The 22,194-nt window shown below is 46.6% G+C and overlaps 1 protein-coding gene across 5 annotated transcripts in view; it reads left to right on the top strand.

Annotated features, from left to right (window-relative positions):
• Positions 1 to 22,194, top strand: part of MYOCD (myocardin) — a 118,438-nt gene that overhangs the window by 91,855 nt on the left and 4,389 nt on the right. For all 5 annotated transcript variants that reach the window (XM_060647240.3, XM_060647241.3, XM_060647243.3 and 2 more), the window contains 5 exons: positions 1,229 to 1,473; positions 3,372 to 3,525; positions 13,592 to 14,476; positions 16,425 to 16,568; positions 19,072 to 19,200. In XM_060647240.3, coding sequence (XP_060503223.1) covers positions 1,229 to 1,473; positions 3,372 to 3,525; positions 13,592 to 14,476; positions 16,425 to 16,568; positions 19,072 to 19,200 — 1,557 coding nt within the window. The remainder of the gene's footprint in view (positions 1 to 1,228; positions 1,474 to 3,371; positions 3,526 to 13,591; positions 14,477 to 16,424; positions 16,569 to 19,071; positions 19,201 to 22,194) is intronic.

The following is a 22,194-nucleotide window of genomic DNA, read 5'->3' on the forward strand; positions in this document are numbered from 1 at the left end:
TTGCATCGGTCCCTGAGAGGAAAACGAAGAACATTTTCCCCAACTTCCAGGGGAAAGTAACAGAGATGTGGCAAAGTAATTGTACCAAGTTCAGAAATTTGTCGTAGCTTCCTAGCCTGTAGCTTTAACTCATTTTGGTGTGTCTGAGTCATGTGCTGCGATGGGTAGCTTCTAGAAGGGCCCCTGTGGGTGGTTAACCCTTCTCACGGTAAGTCAAGAATCATTATTCCAGAAGGTGTCACTTCCTGGCCTTATATCAGTATTTGGGGAAAGTATTGGTGGAAAGGGGACTCTATCTTACTTTTTCACCCAAAGCAGCAAAAAAGCAAAAATCCACATTGTGGATTTTTGAGGACAGGTTTAATTTCATCCAGGATGATGTTACTTTTCTATTAAGTTTATATATTTATCTTGAGAGAGAGAGAGAGAGAGAGAGAGAAAACCAGCAGGGGAGGGGCAGAGAGAGAGAAGGAGAAAGAGGATCCAATGCAGGGCTCAAAATCATGAACCTTGAAATCATAACCTAAGCCAAGTCAGACCCACCCAGGAGCCCCCAAAGTGATGTGATTCATAAGTCAATTTACTGAAGCACTTTACTAAACGTGATTTCGGGTACACATTTGAAGGAATTTTCTTATGACCCCATCTCAAGATGAGATCGTATCCTTTCTTTCTTTTATTAAGTTTTTCTAAATTTGATTTTGAGAGAGAGACGAGAGCACGAGCTGGGAAGGGGCAGAGAGAGAAGGGACAGAGAATCCGAAGCAGGCTCCAGGCTCTGAGCTGTCAGCACAGAGCCCGACGTGGGGCTCGAACCCACAAAATGTGAGATTCTGACCTGAGCCAAAGTCGGACGCTTAACTGACTGAGCCACCCCGGTGCCCCGAGATCGTATCCTTTCTTAGATCACCTGTTGGTTTTAGCTTAGGGAAGCCTCCTCACCAAAACATAGGCTTACTTACATCTTCCTCTGCGCTGGGAAGGAAATGCTCCTGGAGCCCCTTCCAAGATTCACGACCCTCCTTCTAGAGTGATGCACCTGTCGTAGTTCTGTTGGATAGACACCTTAATGCCCCAGGATCTCTGTGCATGGTGCCTCTGCTGTGTTGTATTTGTGGGATCCGAGGAAGCCCATCAAACAGACCCCCTTCGTGATCCACCCATGACGTCAAGCCACCCCCACCCCCACCCCCTAAAGCACGTGCCGTTTCTCCACCCCCCTCTGCAGTCCAAGTCCTTGAGCGACAGTAAGAACCGCCACAAAAAGCCCAAGGACCCCAAGCCCAAGGTGAAGAAGCTCAAATATCACCAGTACATCCCCCCAGACCAGAAGGCCGAGAAGTCGCCTCCGCCCATGGACTCGGCCTACGCACGGCTGCTCCAGCAACAACAGCTGTTTCTACAGCTCCAAATCCTCAGCCAGCAGGAACAGCACCGGCTCAGCTACCCTGGGATTCACCAAGCTCAGCTCAAGTAAGTCGGGAGAGCTTGGCGGGGGGTGGCGGCGATGGGCAGAGGTCAGCCGGCGAGGGCTTGTGCGTGTCTGAGGCACCTGCCGGGCCGGCACCGGGATGCCCCGTGAGTCCCGGATCATACCGGGTCCTCGTCAGGTGGGTGTAGAATGGGACTCCGTGGAGAACCTGTGCCCATGTCTTTAGGGACCTGAGGCTGGGAGGAAGCAAAGAAATCAGTGCCCAGGTGAAGGGAACCAGGCCAAGAGAAGGGATTAGCACTCTCAGACTGAATGGTGAAACAGAGAGGAGAAACCATGCGAGAATGGTTTTGTTTTTTTTTTAATAATTGATTTTTTTTAAGTTTATCCATTTATTTTTAAGAAAGAGCAGGGGAGGGGCAGAGAGGAAAGAGAGAGAGAGAGAGAGAGAGGATCCCAAGCAGGCTCCATGCTGTCAGCACAGAGCCCGACATGGGGCTCGAACTGACGATCACGAGATTGTGACCTGAGCCAAAACTGAGTCAACGCTTAAGAGACTGAGCCACCCAGGTGCCCCCATAAGAACGGTTGGTTGAATTCACTCAGCCCTTATGCTTTAGGAAGCAACAGCGCTAAGTGACTCAGTGACAGCCCCCAAAGATTGACTCCTGGACCCTGATGGGGGCGTGTGACCTCACTGTGGGTCACTGTTTAAATGGGCATCCCTTTCAACTCTACAGGTGGGATATAGGTTCCCTCACCTGTCTCTGTTCAGCGTCCGATCAGGTTGGCAATGATGCTGAGTGTTGAATACAGTCATGCTTTACAAGGCGTGATGGTGCCCCCACGGGACAGTGAACCTGCTCAACCATAGGTGGACACGTCCTCTCCCCTCGGCCAAAATCTCTACCACTCCCTCCTGTCTCCCCAGAACTCAGCTGGAGCTCACTTGCCACGTGTCATGGAGCCTGTACTCTTGTCTTCCTCACCCAGCCTCTTCTGCCGATTTATTAGTTGCCCGATCCTTGCTGGCAATTAGCTTGTGACCTGATCTCAATGCAAGTTGCCCAATCAGGGTTCCGGCCACCCAGTTCCAATGTGCTGGGGAGGCTTTCCCCACATTGCCAAGCCCCCGCCGGGTGCCCTACCGTTCCACTCAATTCTGGCACTGTCTGCCTAGAGATGGCATCAGATCCCACAGGTTAAGGGCTCAGTTCTACAAGACTTCCCAGCCTCCTCCCCCCGTTTCGGATACCAATTGCAAGTCTACAAGTTGTGGCCTGGGCTTCTGGTTGACCCGGCTATAGGTCAGAGGCTTCCATGACTTCCTCCTTGGGTTCGATTAATTTGCTGGAGTGGCTCACAGAAATCAGAGAAACACCTTATTTACTAGATCATTGGCTTATTGTAAAAGGATAGAACTCAGAAGCAGCCAGAATGAAGAGATGCCTAAGGCAAGGGGTGTGGGAAAGGGTGAGGAACTTCCTGCCCCTTCCACTCCCCCTCGTTCTCCACGTGTTCGCCAACGTGGATGCTCTCTGAACTCCATTCTTTTAGGTTTTATAGAGTCTTCATTACAGGCATGACTGATTAAATCATTGGCCATTGGTGAATGGCTTGACCTTGAGCCCCCATCTTGTCTCCTCAGAGTTCAGGGGGTGGGACTAAAATTCCAACCACAAATCGTAGGGTTGGTTCTTAGGCAATCGGCCCCCACCCTTCGGTGACCTAGGGGCTTTCACAAAGTCGCCTCCTTAACATAACAAGTGGCACCTTTGGGGCTCTTCTCACTTAGAAATTCTAAGGATTTTAGGAGCTCTGTGCCAGAAAGAGGGTAGAGGGCCAAATATGTAATTTCTTATTGTACATCACAGTATCACGCCCCCATATGTGTATCTGGCCATGTTTTAAGGGCCCTTTTTTGTTGTTTGCTTTTCAGGGAACCAAACGAACAGATGGTCAGAAATCCAAACTCCACTTCAGCACCACTGAGCAATACCCCTTTGTCTCCTGTCAAAAACAGCTTTTCTGGACAAACTGGTGTCTCTTCTCTCAAACCAGGCCCCCTCCCATCAAACCTAGATGATCTGAAGGTAGAGGATTTGGTGTGATTTTTTTCTTTTCTTTTTTCTTTTCTTTTCTTTTCTTTTCTTTTCTTTTCTCTTCTCTTCTTTTCTTTCTCTCTCCTTCTCTTTCTTTTTCTCTCTTTCTTTCTTTTTCTCTCTTTTTCTTTCTCTCTCTCTCAACAAATACAACAGATTTTTTTAAGCTTTTATTATTAACCTCTGCACCAAACGTGGGGTTCAAACTCACAACCCCGAGATCAAGAGTCTCATGTTTTACCGACTGAGCCAGCCAGGCACCCCAACAAATACATCAGTAGATTTTTAACACCATTTTTACCAACTGATTTCTTGAGTAAACTAGTGAAAGGGAGAATGTATGGGGGAGACTTAAGTAAGTGACAGAATTTTATTTTATTTTTAAAATGTATTTATTTATTTTGAAAGAGAGACAGAGAGTATGAGTGGAAGAGGGGCAGAGAGAGAGAGGGAGAGAGAGAATCCCAAGCAGGCTCCACGCTGTCAGGACAGAGCCCAACGCAGGGCTCAACTCATGAAGCGTGAGACAATGACCTGTGCAACCTCGGGCTACTTTCCTAATTTCTCTACATCGTAGATTGCTTATTTGCACAAATGAGTTATTGTGAGAACCCAGTGGAATCCTATATACATGATAGAGCTTAGCACAGAGAATAGCTGTAAGACTGATGTGACCTTCCAGAACGCTCTTAGAGCTTCGCACGGAGAGGAACTGTAAGATTGATGTGAGCTTCCAGAATGCTCTAAGCCAATGGTCAATTCCATGATGAACTTTTACAGCCTCTGGTGAAATGAAAAAAGTAAGAATCACGTAAAGGGCTTTTTCATAAATCTAAGTGTGTTCAACACACCTGATTGATCTTTATTCCAAGTATTTATTTCCTCCCGATGTTTTCAGTGCTGAAGATCCTTTCTGTTAGGGAGCAGTGACAGTAGTGGGTGGAAGGTGGGTGTTTCTAGTAGAGTTTTGTTTCTTTGTATTAAGCAGGGGTATTGTTAAATAAGAATATTAGTCTTAGTTGACAAGGTGAAATGTTGGTAACCCTATGTCCACCGCATAATTGAAAACAATGTACTGTTCTGTGAAATCCCCAAATCTGAGAACCTCTGCTCTGAAATGTCACAGCAACTTGTTAAGTGCTGTGCGTGTGAGAGAGAAAGCCATTTGCTCCGAATCGCAGACCTCACGGAGGCCACAGAGGATCAAATGACCTTGGGCTTTGAGTTGAACCTGGCGCGTTTCAGAGCAGTGCTCAGAACGGGCATATTCATATATATTCAGCCATCCGGTGTTAGCAAAAGAACTAAAGAAGGTGGTTGAAGTGCCTTCCATTCCTGTAACGTGTGAGCACACCTTCTCCCCTCAGTGCCTCACTCCATTTTCTGTGGTTACACCTGTTCGCCTGGTTTCTGCCCCTGTGTTACTCTCTACCCTCCCCCAAGGACCTTATCAGTTTTCCCCAAAACATCAGATTCCTATAGGTCCCCAGGGCCTTCACCATACCAGTCTTTCTCAGTCCCTGTTTGTCTCCCTCATCCCCCTTCTCAGCCTTTGGTCATTATCTGCTCTGGGGGAGAGGTAGGGTTGGGATTATTTCGAATGAAAGAAAATTAATTCTATGGCTGCCAAGGGCCAACACCAGTCACTTGATATCAATCGCTCCTCTGTCTCTTCCACTTGGAATAAAAAATGCTTAGGCTTCACTGAGATTGTTTTAATTTTACATCCATAAACCTGGAGGAGGATGCCAAGCTTGTGACAATGCCCCCCCCCCCCCGCCGAGCAGTGGGTCACCCACCCTTCACTCCCCACATCATAAATCCATGGAGGTAAAAGTAGGTCCTGTCACCTAGAAAACAATATACTCAATGCAGTAAGCCAGGCACAAAGGGACAACTTTTCTATGAGTCTGCTTTATAGCAGGTGCCTGGAGAAGACAAATTCATAGCGACAGAAAGTCCGATGGCGACTACCAGGGGCTGGGGAGAGGAGTATGCGGAGTTGGTGTCTAATAGATACATAGGTTCTGTTGGCGATGAGGACAAAGTCCTGGAGATGGATAGTGGTGATATTTGCACAACAGCATGAGTGTACTGACCCCAACTGAACTTCATACTTAAAGGTGATTAAATGGTAAAAATGTATGCTGTACATCTTTAACCACAATAAAAATGATTTTTCTTAAAAGTGGTCTACCTTAGGGGCGCCTGGGTGGCTCCATCGGTTGAGCGGCCGACTTCGGCTCAGGTCATGATCTCGCGGTCGGTGAATTCGAGCCCCGCATCGGGCTCTGTGCTGACAGCTCAGAGCCTGGAATCTGCTCTGGATTCTGGCTCCCTCTCTCTCTGCCCCTCCCCAGCTCACACTCCGTTCTCTCTGTCTCTCAAAAATGAATACACGTTAAAAAAAATTTTTTTTAATAAAAAAATAGTTTACCTTAGGATGGGATCTTGGGTCAGGTAGATCTGGAGTTGGCTTGGCCCCAGACAAAGCACAGTCCAGATGTGATGTGCCATCTGGCAGAGTCCCCCAGAGATGGCTTCCTCCATGTGCACGTGCTCAGAACGATTGGCTGGTTAGAGTTATGGTAATTAGCACAGATACGAGGAAATGATGACCGTAGCAGCTACCATTTTTTTTTTTTGGCGTAAACTATCAGTCAACCATCCTATATAGATTTGCTTCCACTTTCCACCGTGCAAGATACGTTTTAAATGTGAACATACAAATCAGGACCTCAGAGAAGCTGAATGAATAATGCATCGCTCCTCCTCCTAGATAGTGTTGATATTTACGTGCCGTGAGTGCTATACGGTGGTTTTCTGTATAAGAGAAAGATATTGTTCATGAACCTAATACCGAACCTGATAGCACAGGTGGGAATAGTGGGAGAAATACACGAGTTCCATCAGAACATAGGTGGACGTGCAAATCTTTTATCTTCGTGAATTTTCTCCCTCGCCTGTGGAAGCCATCCCAATTCTATGTGGTCATTTGACGGCTTTGCCTTGTGCTTCCAGAGCCCACAGGCTGAATGCTATGCAAGTTAACCAGCTTGTAAAAATGATAAAACTGGGGGGTTGAACTTAAGCGAGTGACGTTTTTGTCTTTTTAGTGTTATTTTATTTTAAATTCCAGTATAGTTAGCATACAGTGTTAGTAGCAGGTGTACAATATAGTGATTCAGCCGTTCTGTACATCGCCCAGGGCTCATCACGACAGGCGCACTCCTAAATCCCCGTCACCCGTTTCCCCCACCCCTCCTCCCCGCTGGGAACCATCAGTGTGTTCTCTATAGTTAAGAATCTGTGTCTTCGTTTGTCTCTCTCTCTCTGTCTCTCTTTTTTTGCCTTTGTTTTTGTTTGTTTCTTTCTAATGCCACATATGAGTGAAATCAAATGGTGTTTGTCTTTCTCTGATGGACTTATTTCACTTAGCATAGTACTCTCTGGCTCCATCCACGTCACTGCAAACGGCACAGTTTCATTCTTTTTTACAGCTGAATAATATTCCACTGTATGTACACACACCACCTCTTCTTTATCCATTCATCTATCGTTGGACACTTGGGCTGCTTCCATAATTTGTCTATTGTGAATAATGCTGCTATAAACATAGGGGCGCATGTATCCCTTTGAACTGGTGTTTTTGTGTTTTTTGAATAAATACTCAGTGCGATTACTGGGTCATAGGGTGGCCCTGTTTTTAATTGAGCGATTTCAGAGGTTTTGCTATTGTCATTTGAGATGAGGGGAGGGACAGACAGAGAAACCTTAATTGGACTTGACGACTGGGTGTGTGGGGAGAGGTGCCACCTGGGAGTGTGACACTGGGGGCAGAAATTGGGAGGGCAGAATGGGGATCTGATCTGAAGGGATGTTGGCAAGTGCATTCAGTTTGGGGAAACTGAGTCACGGGTACCACCAGGACAAGCGAGGGGAAATGTCTAGCCAGTTTCCACACAGTTAGAAACACACTGCCGTAGTTCAGCTCAACTGTGCCATCAGGCTAGGCACAGAAATTTTGGAATCTAAACATTAATACAAGCGGGGGGCTCAGTTAAGCATCTGACTTCAGCTCTGGTCATGATCTCATGGTTTGTGAGTTCGAGCCCTGCGTCGGGCTCTGTGCTGACAGCTCAGAGCCTGGAGGCTGCTTCGGATTCTGTGTCTCCCTCTCTCTCTGCCCCTCCCCTGCTCATGCTCTCTCTCTCTCTCTAGCTCTCTCTCTCTTAAAAATAAATAAACATTAAAAAATATTTGGAATTGTTTGCATAGCGGGTCAGTTCGAAATACAGGACTGACTGAAAAGGAGAGCAAATGGAAAGAGTGGGAGGGAAGGAAGGAGAAGAGGAATAAAGGAAGCAGGTGATGTGATCATATCTTGGAAAAGGAAGAAGTAAGAGGAACTAATAAAGGTGACCCTTAAAACAGGCAATCAGAAAGATAAGGTAACGAAGGTGGATGTTCTCCCAAAATATTCACATTTTGCAGAATAGGAATAAAAGGGGGAAAGCATTGAGAAAAGAGTTTGACTTCTCATTAAAAAGTTATACATGGGGGCGCCTGTGTGGCTCAGTCAGTTAAGTGTCTGACTCTTGGTTTTGGCTTAGGTCATGATCTCATGGTTCGTGGGATCGAGCCCCGCGTCGGGCTCTGTGCTGATGGTGTGGAGCCTGCTTGGGATTTTCTCTCTTCCTCTGCCCTTCCTGTGCTCGCTCTCTCTCTCTCTCTCTCTCTCTCTCTCTCAAAATAGTTATACCTTCAAAAAAGAGTTATACATGGTAACATCACAGTATGTGCATTTTTTTTTGCATCTTGTTTCTAACAAACTGGAGAGCCAGAGAGCATGGGAGACAGACAGGGAGAGAGAGAGAAATGGGAAATTTAAAAACTGGGAAAATATGAAAGATTTTAAGAAATAATTGTTCGTGCATTTTAGTTCTCATAATGGTCTTTTATCTGTGTGTTTTTTGTAATGTACTTATTTTTTAGAGAAAGATATCAAAATATTTACAGATTAAATTATTTGATTTGCTTCAACATAATTCAGGAAATGTGGAAATGGTTTGGGGATTAACTGAACCCAGACTGAACATGAATTGATCATTGTTGAAGCTGGTTGATGGGTACATGCGGCTCATTATAATTTAAAATTTTATCAACTTTTGTGGATGTTCGAAATTTTTCATACTACATGGTTGAAAGAGTTATCAGGGAATAAAAGACCTGTGAATGTAGGAAAGAGGTGTATACAAACCTTTGTCCCAACCAAGCCCACCCAGACTAATATTCTGAAACCTAAAGTAAACTGAACCCAACAAGTATTCATGTTATTTCAGAATATGAGCTGCATTATTTAATGATGTAGTTTAAAATATTCAGTGCCAGAACAGAGCCTAAAAATAAATGTAGAACTCATTAATTTTAAGGAACTCAAAGTTAAAACAATAATGGGTTGCCATTTCGCACTTTTTCAAACCAGCAAATCTAAAAGAAAATGATAAAAACAATACCAGAAAGAGGAAGAGGAGAAGGTATATTTTTTGCCTGTGGTAGTGTGAGTTGTGGTGATCCTTTTAAAATAACTTTTAAATGATTGTAAGGTGGTAATATATTTACTATTGAAGCGTGACAATGTATGGAAAAGTAAAGAGCATTTTAAAAGATAATTGAGGGGCGCCTGGGTGGCTTTGGCTCAGGTCATGATCTCATAGTTCGTGAGTTTGAGCCCCACTTTGGGTGAGCTCAAGCTCTGCTTCCAGTGAGCTCTGCTTTTCTCTCTCTCCCTGTCCCTTCCTCCCTCCCTCCCTCTTCCTCCTCCCTGTCTCTTTCCCCCTCACTCCCTTGTGCCCTCTCTCTCCCCTCCCAAAAAGATCATTGATTCACAGCCTTGCAGATCATATTTCCTTATAGACTTCAAATGCAGATGCACATTATTTGTTTGCAAAGTTATTGTTGTCAAGTAATTCTGTAAAAGCATGAATTTCTGGCATGCTTTTTTGTGTAACTTACCATGAACCTTTTTCATAACTTTCAATATTCAACTAACATTTTAATTTTGATTTAATTTTTTTAATCTTTATTTACTTTCGAGAGGCAGAGAGACAGAGTGCGAGCGGGGGAGGAACAGAGAGAGAGGGAGACACAGAATCCGAAGCAGGCTCCAGGCTCTGAGCTGCCAGCACAGAGCTCGACGCAGGGCTCGAACCCACGAACCGCGAGATCATGACCTGAGCTGAAGTCGGACGCTCAACCGACTTGAGCCACCCAGGCGCCCCTCATTTTTATTTTTAATAGCAGCACATCATTCTACCACCTAGTTAATATTCCTCTGTTGGGCATTTAACTTGCTTCCAAATTTTTTCTGTTAAAAATGTAATTTGCACATACATTTATTAATTTATCTGATTATCTCCCCAGGCTAAATACCTGGGAGTGGAATTCGTGAACCAAAACATATGAATATTTCTTGGGGCGGCTGGGTGGCTCAGTCAGTTGAGCGTCCCACTTCAGCTCAGGTCCTGATCTCGTGGTCTGTGAGTTCGAGCCCCACATCGGGCTCTTGTGCAGGCAGCTGAGCCTGGAGCCTGCTTCACATTCTGTGTCTCCCTCTCTCTCTGTGTCTCTCTGTCTCAAAGGTGAATAAACATTAAAAAAAAAAAAAACCCACAACATATCAATATTAAAGTTCTTGCCAAAGAATTCATATTGTGAGATGTCTGTACTGAATGTGCCAGAAAATTGGAGGAGGAGCCAAGATGGCAGAACAGCATGGAAGTTTTTTGCGTGTCTCACGTCCGTGAAATACAGCCAGACCAACACTAAACCATCCCGAATGTGTGTACCAATCTACTGCCAGAAGCAGTGCGCTAAGGCAGCATTTATCAAACATCGACGTGCACACTGAGTCACCTGGGGCTCTGGATAAAATATAGGTCCTGATTCAGTAGGTTATGGGGAGGGGATCTGAGCCTCTGCATTTCTAGCATGTTCCCAGATGCTGTTGGTGCTGCTGGTCCAAGGACCACATTTGGAATAGCAAGGTGTTTTAAGAGCTTTCTTTAAAAACATTTTTATTTGAGGGGTGCCTGGGTGGCTCAGTCAGTTAAGCATCAGACTCCTGATTTCGGCTCAGGTCATGATCTTGCGGTTCATGAGTTCGAGCCCTGCATCGGGCTCTGTGCTGACAGCTCGGAGCCTGGAGCCTGCTTCGGATTCTGTGTCTCCCTCTCTCTCTGCCCCTCCCCCACTCATGTTTTCTCTCTCTTTCTTTCTCTGTCTCTCCGTCAAAAATAAATAAACATTAATTTTTTTTTAAATGTATCTTTTGTTTGTGAAGCATTGGAGTATGTCCATGACCCATTTTGGGGTGTTGGTTTATTTGGGGGGCGTTATTAAGCACATTTGGTGCATTGAGCTTTACTGACATTTTATTATTTGCCCTGCAATTTTTTTTGTCTGAGATTGCTATCTGCGTTTGCATTTTCTTTTTGGTGTTTTTGACTTATAGGAGTTTTTGTTTGTTTGTTTTAATTTGAAAGCATGAGCAGAGGAGAGGGGCAGAGAGAGAGAGAGAGAGAGAGAGAGAGAGAGAGAGAGAAAGAATCTTAAGCAGGCTTCACACTCAACACAGAGCCCAACACGGAGCTCGATCCCACAACCCTGGGTTCATGACCTGAGCTGAAATCAAGAGTGGGGCGCTCAACTGACCGAGCCACCCAGGCGCCCTGGAGTTTTTGATTTTTGCTGTCAGTATTTTTATGATCACTTTCTTGGCTTTCAGGCTCAAAAGATCTTTCCCTACAAAATATCAGAAGAGTATTTCCCTTCCCTATATAGTCTTCTAGCTGTTTTATGGCATTAACATTTAGATATTTAATGTTTCCTGTTTTAATTACAAAAGTAATATCTTATGTGAAATATTTAGGGGCTAGAGATAAGGAGAACCATTGTTAACATTTTGGGCTATCGTTAGCCATATATTTTCATCTGCGAGCATAGTTTAAACACACACATGCACACACACACAAAGGCACCTCGGTGGCTCAGTTGGTTAAGCGTCCAACTTCAGCTCAGGTCATGATCACACCGTTTGTGGGTTCAAGCCCTGCGTCGGGCTCTGTGCTGACAGCTCAGAGCCTGGAGCCTGCTTCGGATTCTGTGTCTCCCTCTCTTTCTGCCCCTAGCCCACTCACACTCTGTCTGTCTGTCTGTCTGTCTCTCTCTCTCATCCAGCAATTCGCACTATTTTTCACTTAATAATATACCATAAACAATTATTCATTATTGTATATCAACAAATACATATAGCATCAGTCTTAAGGGATTTAGACATTCCATCATTTGTAGGCACTGTCATTAATTTAGTTCCTGTATTTTTAAGTATCTGTAGTTTATAATTTATGAACATTATAAAAAATGCAAGGATGAAATAATTAGATGTGAGTCCACATAATAATAATAGCAAACGCTTACACCACAGTTACCATTTGCGAGACACTATTCCAAGCATTTTACAAATTTTCAGCCACTTTAAGCCTCACAAAACCACATAAGGTATGATTCTCTCCATTTTATAGAAAGGGAACCAAGGCACGGAGTGATCACTGAGCTGGTAAGAGGCAAGGTCAGGATTTGAATCTATGTTCTTTTCTCCGTACATACTCTCTGTCTCAGTATATCCAGCCAGTTACTAAAATTAGGACAAAAGTGTTCATGTAGAACCATGGATCTCAAAAACTGGTCCCAGGACCAGTGATATCAGCATCCCCTGGGAACCCGTTAAAAATGCACATTCTCGGGGTGCCTGGGTGGCTCAGCTGGTTAAGTGTCCAACTTCAGCTCAGGTCATGATCTCGCAGTTTGTGAGTTTGAGCCCCACGTCTGGCTCTGTGCTGACAGCTCGGAGCCTAGAGCCTGCTTCCGATTCTGTGTCTCCCTCTCTCTCTCTGCCCCTCCCCTGTTCACGCTCTGTCTCTCAATAATAAATAAATGTTTAAAAAAAAATTTTTAAATGCACATTCTCGGGGCACCCGTGTGGCTCAGCCAGTTAGGCTTCTGACTCTTGATCTCAGCTCAGGTCTTGATCTCAGGGTCATGAGTCCCAGCCCCGAAATGGGTCCCTCACTGGGAGTGGAGCCTAGTTAAAAAAAAGAAAATGCAGGGGTGCCTGAGGGTGGGTTAGTTGGTTAAGCATCAGACTCTTGACTTGACTCATGATCTCACAACTGGTGAGTTCGAGCCCCCATTGGACTCAGTGCTGGCAGTTGGGAGCCTGCTTGGGATTCTGTCTCTCTTTCCTTCTCTCTCTGCCCCTCCCCCACCTCAAAATAAATAACTTAAAAATATAAAAGTAAAAAGTAATTAATTAAAAAAATACACATTCTCAGCCCTTCACCCCCACCCCAGCGCCACTGAAGCAGAAACTCAAGGCTGGGGCCGGGGTGTCTGTGCTGTAGTCTGAGGACCAGTGGTTCGGGCACGTGCTCGGGTTGGAGCACTAGGGACAGAGAGAGCCTGGTAGGGAGAGTGCACTCACCTAGGAGCGGAAGACCAGGAGTCTCCACCTGCTTTGGGATGATGGGTTGCCGGCTGATGGCCAAACCCAGGCAGAGATCAGTTTTCTCATCTACAAAATGGGGACAAGGACCAGGCTGGGGCTTGGAGGCTAATAGAGTAGGTGACCCCTATGGTTCATGTGAGCTCTGCATTTCGAGCATTCTGGGATGCTAATTTAAAGCTAATGTAATAAGGGGAGCCTGGGTGGCTCCGAAGGTTAAGCCTCCGACTTCGGCTCAGCTCACGATCTCACAGTTCGTGAGTTCCAGCCCTGCATCGGGCTCTGTGCTGATGGCTCAGAGCCTGCAGCCTGCTTCGGATTCCGTGTCTCCCTCTCTCTCCGCCTCCCCCGCTCGCATTCTGTCTCTGTCTCTCTTGAAAATAAATAAAACGTTAAAAAATGTTTTCAAAACAAAACCTAATGTAAAAAGAAATTAAAAATAAATAAGTCACTGTCCCTCAACAGCTCACTCACCACGCCCTGGTCTCCCTGCAGGTGTCCGAGTTGAGACAGCAGCTTCGCCTCCGGGGCCTGCCGGTGTCTGGGACCAAGACGGCGCTCATGGACCGGCTGCGGCCCTTCCAGGACTGTTCGGGGACCCCTGTGCCCAGCTTCGGTGACATCACGACGGTCACCTTCCCCGTGACGCCCAGCAGCGCGCTGCCCGGCTACCAGCCCTCCCCGCCCGCCAGCGCCTTACCCAACGGCTTGTACCACTTCGGCAGCACCAGCTCAAGCCCCCCAATCTCGCCCGCCTCCTCCGACCTGTCGGCCGCGGGGTCCCTGCCGGACACCTTCAACGACGCGTCCCCGTCCCTCTGCCTGCACCCGTCCCCGGCCCCCGCGTGCGCCGAGGAGAGCCCACTGGGCGGCCTGGGCGCGGGGCCCCCGGCCCCCGAGCTGGACGCGCCGGACTCGGAGAAGGACAAGATGCTGGTGGAGAAGCAGAAGGTGATCAACGAGCTCACCTGGAAGCTACAGCAGGAGCAGCGGCACGTAGAGCAGTTGCGAATGCAGCTGCAGAAGCAGAAGAGGGGCCTCGGGCCCGAGAGGCCGCCCCCCTTCCTGGCCGTGCCCGTCAAGCAGGAGGACGCCGTCCCCAGCTGTCCATTTGCGCCCCAGCCGAGACCTGGGAAGAGACCGGGCCCTGCTCCCTGCGCCTCCGAGGCCCCGGGCCGCCCCGACGCCCTCCCCTCCACGTTTCTCAGCCCCCAGTGCTCCCCTCAGCACTCCCCGCTGGGGGCCGTCCAAAGCCCCCAGCACATCAGCTTGCCCCCGTCCCCCAACAGCCATTACTTCCTTCCCTCTTCGTCGGGGGGCACGCAAGGAGAGGGTCACAGGGTCTCCTCACCTGTGGGCAGCCAGGCATGCGCGGCACAGGTAAGAACGCCTGGGCCCCGTGCACCCAGCTTTCTGGAAGTGGGGTGTGGCTTGGCAAGGCTAAAAAGCTGACTTTGCAAGTTTCGGTGGGAAGGGTTGACCAAAAGCAACTTCTGGACTCTGCCGCCGTCCCCAAGCCTTCAGGGTGGACCGGACTCCCTTCTCTGAAATGGAGGTTGGCAAAATTGCCTTCTGGAGGGCTAGATAACGAGTGTTTTGGCTTCTCTGGGCCATGTTGGTCTCAACGGGACCCTTGTTGCGTGAACTCAGACATCTGCAAGTGAGTGCACGTGGCTGTGTTCCAATAAAACTTTATTCACAAACGCAGGTGGTGGGCCAGATTGCCACAACCCCCGTTGTCAGGATTCCTTGGCATAGAGCCTTAGCGGGGGCCAAATCAATTCATCGAGAGAGCCAAAGGGGGGGAGCTACCAGACCTTACTATTCGTTGCATGTATTGGCCTGCATAGGGCAAATAGTTACTGACCACCTAGCATGTTGCAGCCCCTGTTCTGGTCTGTCTCTGGTCTGAACTAGCCAAACAAAAATCCCTGCTCTCGTGGGAAGACAGACAGTAAATAAAATAAACAGGTAAACTATACAACATAGTAGAAGAGGATACATCAGGTGGAGAAAAAGGAGGCTGGGATGGTGGGACATTTGCAGATTTGCAACTTTAAGTCAAAGGTCCAGGACCATTCGAGCAAATCTTTGAAGGAGGTAAGGGAGAAAGCCTTGTGAATATTTGGGGTGAAGGTGTTACAGGCAAAGGAAAAACAGCAAGCCTAAGGGCCGTGAGGTGGGGGAATGCGTGGAATGTTCAAGAATCGGAAGGAAGGCCCGTGTGGCCAAAGCAGAATGAGACACAGTTGTAGAGACAGCTTACGGGAGGAAATAGTTCAAAGACTAGACCAAGGTGATCATCAGAGACTTTCCTTGTCCGTGAAGCTAACTAATTATTGGGGAAGTCTACCGAAGTCTACCTGAGAAAGAAACTTACATCATCAAAAGTTCTGAAATCGGTGAGAAAGGAAATAGGAAGAAGACTCACATTGGTGACCAGTGTTAACAAGCATGCGTCTGAGTAATCTCGTTAATTTTCACCATGACCTCATGCGCTCTAATTCCTTTTCCTTTCTTTGCCACAGTTTACAAAGCACTCTTTGAGGATATGAACAGTTACACGATATTACATGATAAAAAGATAAAGAACAATATAGAATAACATGCCTGATCTGGGCTTATGGCAGTTAAATGCTGCACAAAGCACTGGGGAAGGCAGGGGGAAGTGGGTTGGTCACGAAGGGCTAGAAAGGTCCAGGAAGGTTTTTGCAAAGGGGTTGGACTCAATGAGAAGTATAGACTTAAAAAAGGAAAGTTGGGGGCGCCTGGGTGGCTCAGTCGGTTAAGCGTCCAACTTTGGCTCAGGTCACGATCTCACAGTCTGTGGGTTCGAGCCCTGCATTGCGCTCTGTGCTGACAGCTCAGAGCCTGAAGCTTGCTTTGGATTCTGTGTCTCTCTCTTTCTCTGCCACTCACGCTCTGTCTCTCTCTTTCTCAAAAAATCATTTTTGAGAATGAATACTTTAAAAAAATTTTTTAAACAAAAAAGGAAAGTTGGGAAAAGAACATTCCATGTAGGAAAAGGTAGGGAGGTACCATGCACAGGGCACACAGAGGGAAGTCCGTGGCAGTTACTGGAATACAGGCTTTTGAAAGAAATAGTACCTGACCTGGTTTCGGGTGGAGACCCTACACGGTGGATGCAGGGGAGGCATGGAAAGTTTTTGAGCAGGAGGTGATGGGCACAAAGCCAGAATTGAGACATTGATCGTGGGATTAAGGGAGGTTTGAAAAGCTAAAACACCAGGGCAGGGACCAGGAGTCTCAGCAAATGTTGTCCAGTATGCTGCTGGTGACCAATGAACTCATTGCTTCTTCCTTTCAGAACTCAGGGGCACATGAGGGCCATCCTCCAAGCTTCTCTCCCCAGCCTTCCAGCCTCCACCCCCCTTTCTCTGGAACCCAAGCAGATAGCAATCATGGCACTGGGGGCAATCCTTGTCCCAAAAGCCCAGGTGTCCAGCAAAAGGTAGGCACCTGGACAAAGGTCTAAACTTTGCCTCTTCCCTCTTCTGTGGCCTCGTCCTCCAAATGATGAGGCTCAAAGGCAGAAATAAATGGGGTGGCTCAGTGAGTTAAGCATCTAACTCTTCATTTCCGCTCAGGTCATGGTCTCACGACTGTGAGATAGAACCCAGGCTCTGTAAGGTCGGGCTCCACACTGGGCATGGGGCCTGGGATTCTCTCTCTCTCTTTTCCCTTCTCCCTACTTGTGCGTTCTCTCTCTCTCTCTCTCTCTCTCTCTCTCTCTCTCTCTCTCTCAATTAAAAACAAATTTAAATATCTAAAAAAAAATTGGGGTGGGGGTGCCTGGTTGACTCCATTGGTTAAGCCTCCAACTTCGGCTCAGGTCATGATCTCACAGTTTGTCAGTTCAAGCCCCATATTGGGCTCTCTGCTGTCAGCATGGAGCCTGCTTCAGATCCTCTGTCCCCCTCTCTCTCTGCCCCTCCCTGCCACATGCTTTCCCCTCTCTCAAAACTAAATAAAACATTAAAAAAAAATAATAGAGGAGCTCCTGGGTGGCTCAGTTGGTTAAATGTCCGACTTCGGCTCAGGTCATGATCTCACCGTCAGTGAGTTGGAGCCCCGTGTCAGGCTCTGTGCTGACAGCTCGGAGCCTGGAGCTTGCTTCCAATTCTGTGTCTCCCTCTCTCTGCCCCTCCCCCCTCCTCTCAAAAATAAACATTTAAAAATTAAAAACAAATTATAATAAAATAAAAATTTCACAAAAGGCAGACATAAACGACATTTCGATAAAAACAAATCCACTTGGAAGAGAGTGAAATGGATGTACAGATATAAATTAGGGTGTTCCAGGGAGCCATTTCCTGGGGTCATTCTAGAAATCATGAGGACTAAAATGAGCATGGTATGTTTGTGAAACAACATGCATGGCAGACAAATCAGTTTCCATGGAGTTGAAGATTGGCAGAGAGGCATGCGGGAAAACAGTGCTTGAGAAAGAGGAAGGTATGTGGATCTGTGGAAAGGTCTAGAAAGATGCAGAGAATTCGAATCACAGTGCAGTCTCTCGGTGGAAAAAGGCAGAGGTGGTACATACCAGCAGGTGGAAATCAGGCATGTGAGAGAGCCAGGATATGGGAAGTCCCAAGGACTAAGGAAGAGGTAATAAGGAGGCCAACAAGATGGCCACCATACAGAAGTGCTACCTGCCACAAGTATGGACAGGGCGTCCTTTGGAGACAGAGACCCTGAAATGGCCCAGGCACTGCATAGAACATGGAGCTCACAATACACAAGGCTGGTCCCTGAAGAGCTACCCCAACAATGTCTCCACCTCTCTGCAAATGCACCAGTTAGGAATGAAATGTCCTGAGGGGGTAAAGTACTCTGGGAATTCCTGGGTGACTTCTTCCTGTTGGACTGGACTCTTACTTTATTTCCTTTGCTCCTAACCAAAGGTGGTTCACTCTAGAGGGGGAAAAGAATCTGTTGGGCTCCTGGGTGACTCAGTTAAGCCTCCAACTAAGATCAAGGCTCAGGTCATGATCTCACAGTTTGTGGGTTTGAGCCCCACATTGGGCTCTGTTCTGACAGCTCAGAGCCCGGAGCCTGCTTCGGATTCTGTGTCTCCTTCTCTCTCTGCCCCTTCCCTACTTACACTCTGTCTTTCTGTCTCCCAAAAATGGATAAACATTTAAAAAAATGGAAAAGAAGAATCTGCAAGGTTCCCATCGTGTCATGTCTCCAGAAATATGTCCACGATGATATGTACTATTAATACACTGGGGTTGTTTTCTAAGCCTTGGCTCTTTTTTTCCACTCAAATCAATTCTTTCCCAAAATTTAGCTCGGAGTTTATAAAACAGAAGCAGTCCCATTTCTTCTTTTTTTCGGAAGTTTAAAAGCTGTATTTTTTTCATATTATTATTATCGTAATAGAATTTATTGTCAAGTTGGCTAACAGACAGTGTAGACAGTGTGCTTTTGATTTGGGGGGTAGATTCCCGTGATTCATCGCTTACATACGACAGCCAGTGCTCATCCCAACAAGTGCCCTCCTCAATGCCCATCACCCATTCTCCCCTCTCCCCTGCCTCCCCCTGCCATCAACCCTCAGTTTGTTCTCTGTATTTAAGAGTCTCTTATGGTTTGCCTCCCTCTCTCGCTGTAACTATTTTTCCCTCCTTCCCTTCCCCCATGGTCTTCTGCTAAGTTTCTCAAGTTCCACACATGAGTGAAAACACACAGTATCTTCCTCTGACTGACTTATTTCACTCAGCCTAATACCCTCCAGTTCCATCCATGTTGCTGCAAATGGCAGGATTTCATTCTTTCTCATCACCGAGTAATATTCCATTGTATATAGAAACCACATCTTCTTTATCCGTTCGTCAGTTGATGGACATTTAGGCTCTTTCCTTAATTTGGCTATTGTTGAAAGCACAAAGCAGTCCCATCTCTGACCCTTGAGTTGACTTATCTTTTTCTGCATCTTACTCCCACAGATGGCTGGTCTGCACTCTTCTGACAAGACAGGGCCAAAGTTTTCAATTCCTTCCCCTCCTTTTTCCAAGCCAACATCAGCAGTTCCAGAGATAACACAGCCTCCATCGTACGAAGATGCAGTAAAGCAGGTAACTACAAGTTTTGTTCTCTGTAGAGAAACAGATTGCCTAAATGGGCGTTGTTTCTCATTATTCAACTTCGGGCAGTCTTAGGTGCCGACATTGAGTGCATTGGTGCCCCCCTACCAGGATGGGCAGAGTTTCTAGATGCTACTTGTAGAAAGGTAGTGCATGTACAGTAAAACCTTGGATTGCAAGTAACTTGCTGTGCGAGTGTCCCACAAGACGAGCAAACATGGCTAATAAATTTTAACTTGATAAACGAGCCATGTCTTGCAATACGAGTAGTATGTGACCCTGAACGTCACATGATCACAACTGAGCCAATGGTTCTTCTCTCTCTCTCTCTCTGTCTCTCTCTGTCTCTCTCTGTCTCTCTCTGTCTCTCTCTCTCTCTCTCTCTCTCTCTCCCTCTCTCCCTCCCTGTCTCTGTCTCTGTCTCTCTCTCTGCAGGATTGTGGGTGATCATCTCCCATGCTCGGATGCTTTGTCTCAGTTCACAGTGTTTGGCAGAAAGTGATTTTCCAGAACGTTGGAAGGTGCCCACAACTGGCATTAGTATATTTTTTGTCACTTCGAGGCACCTATGGACAGTCCTTTGCTTTTCCATCCAAGAGCGAGCCTAGGAATGCTGTGCTCCATTCTAGGTCAGGCTGCCTGCAGATAGAGACCCTTTCCTCTGCTGCCTTATGGCCAATTACACTAAATACAGTATAAGACAAGAGTTTATTAATACTGTACTGTGGTCAACTTCCGTTAGTGATAGTGAAAGTCGTCCTACGCAGTAACCCTCCTCTCTCTCGTCTACCTCACACCAGCCACGAGGGTTTTGAAAGTAAGTGCAGGTGAATTTGTTTATTTTCCTTTATATTTTATATTCTCTTTATTATTTTGTATTATATTACAGTATTGTAACCATTTTTACATGAATATTTTTGGGTTGTGGGACAAATCGTCTGAGTTTCCATCATTTCTTGTGGGGAAATTCGCTTTGATATTACAAGTGCTTTGGATGACAAGCATGTTTCCAGAACAAATGGTGCTCGCAAACCAAGGTTTGACTGTATATAGAAGGCTGACGGAGAAGAGGCTGGACTGGGCTTAGTACCAACGCCAGGTGCCTGGACTTGGTACTGCCAACAGCCATCTGTCACTGCCACTAAGGTTGGACAAGTTCTCAACTTCCCTTATGTGAAATAGGGTCCCTATCTACTTTCTAAGGGTTCTCTATAGTGTATCACCGACTACATTTTCTAGGAACAGGATAGCTACTCAAATATTTGAGAGCAGTTGCCAGCCTGATACTTTGTGAGTTTCTTCTTAGTTTCAAAATCCAATGATCTTGGCAAAGTATTGATGACTGTTGTATACTCTACCATCATTTATGTTGGGAAATTTTCCAAATAAAAAGTAAAAACCAAAAGAGAAAGAGACAGAGAGAGAGAGAAAAGCACTAAATGATCTCACATTTCAAATGGTTTGAGCCCGGATGAAGTATCAGATGGCCCTTTGTATGTGCCCAACCTAGGAAGGACGGTCTACGTCAGCTGCCGCATGCTGGTGTCCCACAGAGCCAAATCGGCTTGTAGTTGAGTCTCACTTGGCTGCAAGAGTATTTTTAAATGTCAGGAGATTTTATGCAAAAAGTGGGCTTTCTCACTTCGGAAAAGTGAGAGGATCTAACAATGGTGGAGCCACGTTTCTGCCAGAGGACAGTCGCCTGAAACAAAGTATCCGCTGCGTCTTTGAACCACAGCATGGTTCCTGCATTTTATCCCTTCTTTCTTGTTCTATATTGGGCTCTTTTACATTACCTGTCAGACCCTGTGGACACCTCATGCCTCCTGGACTGGCAAACGATTCATTCTTTGAGCAGGGCTCCCATCCGTGTTGATTACTGATGCCTCTGTTTATTTCAGAGTGGGCTCTCAGGGGAGTGGGATACGTACGTGTCTCTCTTCCCCCCATTTCCTACCCCTGGTATCTGTCAGCACCAACTGATCCTTTATGGCTTCCAGAGAAAAGAAAATGGTCAAGCAAAGTGGACTTCCATCAACAAGACTCTACCGAATCATTCAGATGAACCATAGGGAAGGGGTGTGGACACTACATGTGTCAATGGGTTCCACAAGCTATTGTGATGATGCCCTAGGAAAGTATGAGCCACGTTCTTGGGCCACAACCACAGCACCCAAACAGGGAGCAAATCCAAGTCACTTCAGAGTGGCCAAAAACGGGTATACTATCTGTGGATTAAGATGCCTCGCTCCTGGAATGGAGGCCCCTCAGAGGACCGGACATGCTCTGAGGGATGCTGCTGGGAGCACTCTGCCTTCTTGTCCCCTTCTCTTGTTGTAGTAAATTGTTTCATTCAGTCCTTTTCCTGTCTGAAATTAACCTTGAGCTTCAGTCGCACAGTCGGTTACCGTCTTGCTCATGGCTGCTTCATTCACAAATGGTGGAAGCATCCCGTTAGTCTGCTGACAGATGAATGGTTATCCAAAATGCAGTGAACACACACAATTAATGCTAGTCAGGCCTAACAAGGAAAGGGATTCTGACAGGTATTGCAACATGGATGAGCCCAGAGGACATTATGCTCAGCAAAGTAAACCAGTAACCAAAGGAAATATACTGTGTGAATCCACTTATAAGAGGGATCTAGAGTTGTGAGATTCCTAGGAACAGGATGCAGAACTGAAGTTGTCAGGGGCTATGGGGAGGAGAATGGGGAGTTCGTGCTGAATGGGGACAGTTTCAGTTTGGGAAGATGAAAAGTCCTAGAGATGGATGGGGATGAAGGTGGCACAATAACGTGACTGTAGAGGCACCTGGGTGGCTTGGTTGGTTAAGCGTCTGACTTCGGCTCAGGTCGTGATCTCGCAGGTTGTGAGTTCAAGCCCCGCGTCATGCTCTGTGCTGACAGCTCGGAGCCTGGAGCCTGTTTCGGATTCTCTCTCTCTCTCTCTCTCTCTCTCTCTGCCCCTCCACCACTCATGCTCT

This window comes from Panthera onca, chromosome E1 (genome assembly GCF_046562875.1).
Source record: "Panthera onca isolate mPanOnc1 chromosome E1, mPanOnc1 haplotype 2, whole genome shotgun sequence".
NCBI lineage: Eukaryota > Metazoa > Chordata > Mammalia > Carnivora > Felidae > Panthera > Panthera onca.